General features: G+C 43.5%; 2 protein-coding genes across 2 annotated transcripts in view; one reads left to right on the forward strand and one right to left on the reverse strand.

Moving 5' to 3' along the window:
• LOC143021775 (uncharacterized) overlaps window positions 1-473 on the forward strand; it is a 32,893-nt gene extending 32,420 nt beyond the window's left edge. The window contains exon 4 of the mRNA XM_076179489.1: window positions 1-473. This exon is cut by the window's left edge and continues 190 nt beyond it. The gene's annotated coding sequence lies outside the window, so the exon portion shown is untranslated.
• Window positions 474-5,613: 5,140 nt separating this feature from the next.
• LOC143021622 (uncharacterized) overlaps window positions 5,614-7,500 on the reverse strand; it is a 9,794-nt gene continuing 7,907 nt past the window's right edge. Inside the window, exons 7-8 of the mRNA XM_076179229.1 lie at window positions 6,606-7,500; window positions 5,614-6,087 (exon numbers count right to left, since the gene is read on the reverse strand). The exon at window positions 6,606-7,500 is cut by the window's right edge and continues 68 nt beyond it. Coding sequence (XP_076035344.1) covers window positions 6,053-6,087; window positions 6,606-7,500 — 930 coding nt within the window. The 3' untranslated portion in view covers window positions 5,614-6,052. The remainder of the gene's footprint in view (window positions 6,088-6,605) is intronic.

Genomic DNA, 7,500 nt, shown 5'->3' on the forward strand with positions numbered 1-7,500 from the left:
GAGGTCGTATGAAGGAATAGGAGGCAGTGGCTCTGGTTCAAGTACGACTCGGGCAAGTAGGAAGAGTAAGAGGAAGAGTCCCTTTGTAGACTGTTGGAGGGAGGAAATAGCGGTGCCTCTGGAGCTACAAGGGCATGAGACAGAGAGAGAGACAGAGACAGAGAGAGAGAGGGACAGAGAGAGAGAGATAGATAGATAGAGAGAGAGAGAGAGAGAGAGAGAGAGAGAGAGAGAGAGAGAGAGAGAGAGAGAGAGAGAGAGAGGGAGGAAGAGAGAGAAAGGGAGGGAAAGAGTCCAACTGTATGCTTAAGAGGGTCGTAAAGATACTACTGTAGAAGATAACATTGTTGCCTGCCATCCTAAGATCCTGGGATCGCACCTTGAGCGAGTCGAAGTTTCTACACTATTGTTAGATGAATATCAGTCTATGGTCCTTGAATATCTAGAAAAATAAAATAGAAAATAAAACCAAATTGCGTTTTAATTACTTTTGTATAAGACGATCCTTATCGAGACGAAGATGATGAACCAGCAGACGAAGCTAAAGCTCTCTAAGAATCTTGGAAGACACAGAAAAAGTGTAGTTCAACCTTAATGGCCCAACACAGGACCGGCCTACTCACTGAGGGATGATACAACCTCTGTAACTCACCACGGTGGCTTCATCCGGCTTGGTAAGGTGGTATTATGATATTTGGTGAGTCAGAAGTTCTGAATGTGAAGTTTCTTTGGTATGTTGGAATGGATGTGGTTGGGAATGAAGTCCGAAAAATCTGTGTCATCGGCTCGACCATACTGATGGGGTGCTTGCGTCCATATCTTTATATGCGGCCCTGGTCTACCGCACCTCTGATGTCCGCCGTTGTGGGGGGAGAGAGAGGGGGGTTGGAAAGCCATGGAATTGCTTCTACACTGACCGGGTATCGAACCCGGATCATCAGCGTTCTGAGGTAGGAACGTTACCCACTGCTCCACGCAAACTCTTAACACGTTCTAAGCAAGAATAGGTCACTTTATCTCATAAGGAGGTGAGACTGTTTTATCGACGAGATTTTATGAAGGTATTTGGAGTGAGTGAGTATGGGCTCCGCAGTAGCCAAGTGGATACCGTGTCCAACTCATAAGCAGGTGGTCGTGAGGTCGATTCCCGGGACCTGCTGCGGGCTTCTTGCGTTGGTTCCAGACAGCCTTTGGTAAGTGGGGAGGCGACCCAAATATCGGCTTAAAATTACCCAGCGGTTTGCCGCAACTGACAGGGTTTGCCCTACCAGGGGTTTCTCACTTCCCACTTCGTGGGAGTGGGATAGTGAGGTTGAATAAGTGTAGGATAGTGTTGTTTGTATGCTGTTTTTGTTTCTTTTCTATTCTTTGAATATCAGATTGAGGATGCATAAGTGAGCATATTTATCACATGTTGGTCCTATGTACTTAGTAGCGTTCCTGGCGTCATCGACAGCTTAGTGGTCCCGCATCATCCTAGTTGTGGGTTCGAGTCTCCCACTTCTCTCCAATTCCCAGCAGTGACTGTTGGCTACCTGCCCCACCAATCCCCAAAGCGCATAATAGGGTAAAGGTGACGGTTTCGGCCGCAGCCACTCATCGCCTTCCGGCGTAGACTCCTCACCTTGTTTTCTATTGTCTACATCCTATGACTGTGGCTGTTCTTATTGTGTTTGGTTTCTTATCAGTTTTTATTTTGAGGTCCAGAAAGGTCATTTGTGTGTCAAATTTGAGGTAATTTATCTTAGTGTATTTGTCCAATGGGAGGGGTCAATCACTAAATCACACCACTAAGTGTTTATTAAGGCGTCATCACAAAAGACTATTTTTCCTCCGACACTTGGAGCTGATTTGCAGCCCATAGCAGCTTTCGGGAAGGAATCTGATGATATCCTGCAGGGAAATTATTTTCCTGCAGCATATCAAATGGCATTCTACGTAAATTGCTGAGAAAACAAAATAGTTTGCCAGAGAGTGATTTGACGGCGGAAAAATCACAATAGGCTATTTTTCCTCCGACTCTTGGAGCTGATTTGCAGCCCACAGCTTTCGGGAAGGGATCTGATATGCTGGAGGAAAATAATTTTCCTCCGGCACATCAAATGGTATTCTACGTAAATTGCTGAGAAAACAAAATAGCTTGCCATAGTGATTCTACGGCGGAAAAAATTCTGTAGGTGGGCGGTATAACCGAGCTTAGTGGGATAACGCATTTAGACTCGTAGTAGTTGATGTTAGGCAACATCACTAAGAACTCCTTAGTGGTATACAGACATTCTGTTCTGTGTGGTGGTACATGTTAATAAACCCAATAGGGCTTGACAAAAGTCCAATTTCACAAAAACTTGTACGTTGTACATTTGTACTACAAGGACCGTAAGATCTTCTTGGTTTGGCGGACGCACGCGGCTCAATCTCCCTTCCTGCTGAAGGGTTTCGATGGTTACATTACACATACCGTATTTTACGTCTTGCAAGACGCTACATCTTGGAAGACGCACCCTCATATTTGAAAGAAATTTCTAAGAAAAAAAAAGTCATTCTCATACAAGAACACATTCACAATATACCCGACCACTGAACACAAAAACATAAGAAGCAGGGAGTCTGCAAGACTCTATTATCTCAGCACTCATCACAAATTTGCTGGAGCACTACCACAAATTTACAACTATGTAAATAAAATACCATAGGTAAATACGTACACACAGTGAAGCAGTCCATCTCTTCTTCTTCTTGTTTTAGTGGCGGGCGACGGCACGTATTGTTTACATTACATAATCACTTGTCCGATTTTGTTTGTATGGCGATGACATACTAATTAGTGGTTAGTAAATATACTATACATTTGTCATTGTCCAAGGGAATTTTTATTTTCATAAAAATCAATAAAAAAAATCAAAAATATGCATGTAACAATTATTTTCATAAAAATAATTTTAAGTTTTCAAAAATATGCATGTAACAATATAAAACTTGAAAGAAACTTATTCATCCTCAAATCCCGAGAACTCGTCACTACTGGATTCATGTAAAAGTTCTGAGCTCTCATCTGCAGAGTTATCACTACTGTCAGTCATGTACAATAAATGATCCTCAATACTATCTATGGCATTACTTATACCACACTTTTTGAAAGACTTTACAACAACTTCAGTATTAATAGCATTCCAATGTTTGTTGCAAGTTTTCTTGCTTCTTTGATTATCATTTTCGTAGTAACTGTAACCCCCAAGTTTTTGTGTTCCATTATACATGTACACAAGTCTTTTTCTAACTGTGGACATTTTGCTGGTACTTGACGTAAATTGTGCTTTGTCTTGTTTCCAACTTCATTCAATTCTTCTTCTTGTTTCCTCCACTGCCGAATCATTTTTTTGGTAGGCGGTGGTCCAAAGCATCTTTCTGCTGCTCTGTTGCCATGTTCTTTGGCATATTGTACAACTTGTAGCTTTTATGCAATATCATAACTAAACCGTTTCGATGAAGTAGCCATGGGTGATAATTTCCAGGACAAAAAAGCTTGTGATACCTGTGACAGCCTGGTGGTAACTGATATATTTCACGACCTTTTATAAAATGCTTCGAGCGTAGGAGACAACACATCAACGGAGCAGACTGCCTGTACTATCAAGATCAAGAGTGGGAAGGCTCCCGCAGCTGCCGCCTATCAGTACCATAATAAACAGAGCGTGATGCAGCTCAGAGCTTGTGGCTCGGCTCCAGGAAGGATTATGGTATTGGAAATATTTGTAACAGCTAAATACTGAGCTTACATCGCTAACATCATAGCGTAATGACTCAACATACAAATCCAGGTCGCTATCGGTCGTGTCCAAACTCATTTGAGCCTTGGTGTTGCCTTACAATACAACATTAGTCTTGAAAAACGCACTAGTATTTTTCAGGGTATTTTTTAGGAAAAAAGTGCGTCTTCTAAGCAGTAAAATACGGTATATAGCAACGTCCAACTCTACTGACTATAACACTCAACATTGCACAAGAGGTTATCACACTAGGCTAATTTTCCTCCAACACCCTACCTCCAACCTCCGTTTAAATAACTAGAATATGACTTCTCTTACAGAAATCTAGAATTCTCTAAGAACATCTCAACAGAATGTCTAATATTCGTCTAGGTTCACAGTGTCTTAGTTCATCATTCAGTTTTGTTCTATATGACAGAAAGATGACTTGACATTTGGAGATTTGAAAATTAAAATATTGTAACCGAAGTCGTTTTTATTCAAACGAACTCTCAACGGTCCGCTCTGGTGAAGCCCGTGGAAGCTCAGTGTGATAACTCCTTCAGCAAAGCACTTAGTCGTGCCCAGGTAGCAAGGCCTCTTTCGACACACCCTGCTTCGTGTCGTAATCGTAAGCGTGCTGGGTTCGCACTCGTTTACTTGTGGGTTCGAATCCTGCACTCTCTCTGATTCCCGGCAGTGACTGCTTATGACCTGCCCCAATAGTCTCCAAAGTTCATAAAAGGGCAAAGGCCACAGCTTCGTCCGGAAATACTCAGCACCTCCTGGCGTAGGCTCTTCACTTTCTTCTTTGTGGTTGAGGTGTTTTGTGTCATCATTTAGAGCCTTCAGGAGGTATGATGGCCTTGAAGAAGAACAGCCTTCAAGACCAAAACAAAAAGTTGTTTATCAGCCGCCCCCACCCCCATGCCTCCACCCGTTCTTGTTGTTGTTGTTGCCGTCGTTGTTTTTTTTATTGTCGTTATCATTGTTCTTGTTCTTGTTCTTGTTCTTACACTCCTCTTCCTCTTCTTCTTCTTCTTCTTCTTCTTCTTCTTCTTCTTCTTCTTCTTCTCGTTCTTAGTCTTGGTCTTGTTCTTAGTTTAGTTCTTGTTCTTGTTCTTGTTCATTTTCTTGTTCTTGTTGTTGTACTTGTTCATATTCTTACTTTTTTCGTTCTTGGTTTTGTTCTTTCTTGCGTTCACTTTATGTTCATGTTTATGTTCATCTATTTGGGAAGCCGACAGTGAACGCTTTATCAATGTAATATCATTCATTCGCAAATGTGTGCTCTGGTAGCATAATCGGAATCGTGATGGTTTCCCATTCGTTTAGTTGTGGGTTCGAATCCCGCACCTCTCTCTGATTCCCAGCAGTGAATGTTACCTACTCCAATAGTCCAAGCGCGTAGGGCAAAGGTGACGGCTTCGGCCGCATCTACTCAGTGCCTCCAGGTGTAGGTTCCTCAACACCAACACATATGTAGGAATTGCCATTCCACGTCATATACAATGAGAGAGCAAGAGATTGCACAGTAACAGTCCCGTAAAAATTACTTTAAAAATAACTTTAATGTACGATAACAAACTGTGAAGACTAGTTTAAAAAACGGCATAATAGTACAAATATAAACACAATTGTGGTCAACCAGGCTCATCTGTATCTTATATCAAAAGCAGATAAATAAATAGATAAATAAATAAACAAAATAAAAGTGAATAAAAATATAGAAAGATTAAGATGTGGTCAATCAGTCTATCTCACAAAAAAGGGTGACTAACAATAGATGTAGATTTTTCTCATAACTGTTTTAAATGAAAACACTGTCTTGTGTTCACCAATGCAAGAGGTAACTCAGAAAACTCCAAATTTTTGTCAGTTTTTATTTTCTCATAAATAGATCAACAAATATCATTGAGAGGTCTTCATGCGGCAACACACACTGTAAGATGATGACACCTCCACAATTATCAAGGCACTGCCTCCTTACCCACCCTCGCCCTTCTCATCCTCTTCCTCTTTCACTTCCTCATCTGCCTCTTCCCCCCCTTTTCCCTCCAAATTATCCTCGACCTTCTCCATTCCCTGTCTCCTGAAGACAAAATTCTTTTTTTTTCCAAGCGATTCAGGCATCGAAGTCTACGTGTTGAAGTTTCCTCTTCCTCTTCCTCCTCTTTTACCTCCAGACTATCCTCGACTTTCTCGACTCCCGTCTCCTGAAGACAAAATTCTTTTTGAATAATTTTCTTCAGCCGATTCAGGCATCGAGGTCTCCGTGTTGAGGATTCTCTTCAAATTTGTCCCGTTTACTTGCGTCCTTTGGTGGGTACAAGGTACTCACCTGTGGGGAACCAAGAAAGAGATGGGCTTAGTATTTACAATTATTTAATATAAATTCAGTAATCAGCCTCTCGAAGATTTATATGAATGGCAGAGATAGATTCATAATAACATTCATCAAGACATGATACATTTTGATTCCTATATGATAATAGGTTAGGGCTGTGTGACTTTTAAGTTATGACACTTCATTTTATCTAGTAATTATGCATTATATCATGAGTTTGAATGAAGTGAATAAGTAATTAATCCTAAATGCGGAGAGCAAAATAGAGAAGATTATAAAGAAAAGACACAAAATGGAAATTCAAAAGAGAAAGTGAATGACGAAGGAAAGAAGAAAAAATATATATATATGTAATATATATATATATATATATATATATATATATATATAAAATCAGTTGAAAAAAATAAAAGGAAGAGAAAGACAAAAGAAAGGAAAAAGAAAAAACAAGAAAGAAAAAAGGAACATAGAAAATAAAAAGTTAAATTAAAAAGGAGGAAGAAAATACTTACGTGAGGGAGCACTGACTGACGAACCACCAGAATGGCCGCTGCCGGAGCCATGGGCACCGGAACCGAAACCAGTTCCTGCTCCAGAACCGAGAGAAGAGGAACCTCCGGTACCGGACCCAAATCCTGCATCGGATCCGACCCCGGACCCTTGTCCAGCTCCTCCGTGGGCACCGAAGCCTGCTCCGGATCCGGCACCGAAACCTCCAGCCCCAGAGCCTTGTCCAGCTCCTCCGTGGGCACCAAAGCCTGCTCCGGATCCGGTACCGGAACCTCCAGCCCCAGAGCCTTGTCCAGCTCCTCCGTGAGCACCGAAGCCTGCTCCGGATCCGGCACCGGAACCTCCAGCCCCAGAACCTTGTCCAGCTCCTCCGTGAGCACCAAAGCCTGCTCCGGATCCGGCACCGGAACCTCCAGCCCCAGAGCCTTGTCCAGCTTCTCCGTGAGCACCGAAGCCTGCTCCGGATCCGGCACCGGAACCTCCAGCCCCAGAGCCTTGTCCAGCTCCTCCGTGGGCACCAAAACCTGCTCCGGATCCAGCACCGGAACCTCCAGCCCCAGAGCCTTGTCCAGCTCCTCCGTGAGCACCGAAGCCTGCTCCGGATCCGGCACCGAAACCTCCAGCCCCAGCTCCTTGTCCGGCTCCTCCGTGAGCACCGAAGCCTGCTCCGGATCCGGCACCGGAACCTCCAGCCCCAGAGCCTTGTCCAGCTCCCCCGTGGGCACCAAAGCCTGCTCCGGATCCAGCACCGGAACCTCCAGCCCCAGAGCCTTGTCCGGCTCCTCCGTGAGCACCGAAGCCTGCTCCGGATCCGGCACCTACAGCCCCGGAACTTCCAGCTCCAGCTCCTTGTCCGGCTCCACTGTGAGCACCATGTCCTGCCCCAGATCCGGCACC

This window comes from Oratosquilla oratoria, chromosome 42 (assembly GCF_046742065.1).
Source record: "Oratosquilla oratoria isolate Oo_2021 chromosome 42, ASM4674206v1, whole genome shotgun sequence".
Classification (NCBI taxonomy): domain Eukaryota; kingdom Metazoa; phylum Arthropoda; class Malacostraca; order Stomatopoda; family Squillidae; genus Oratosquilla; species Oratosquilla oratoria.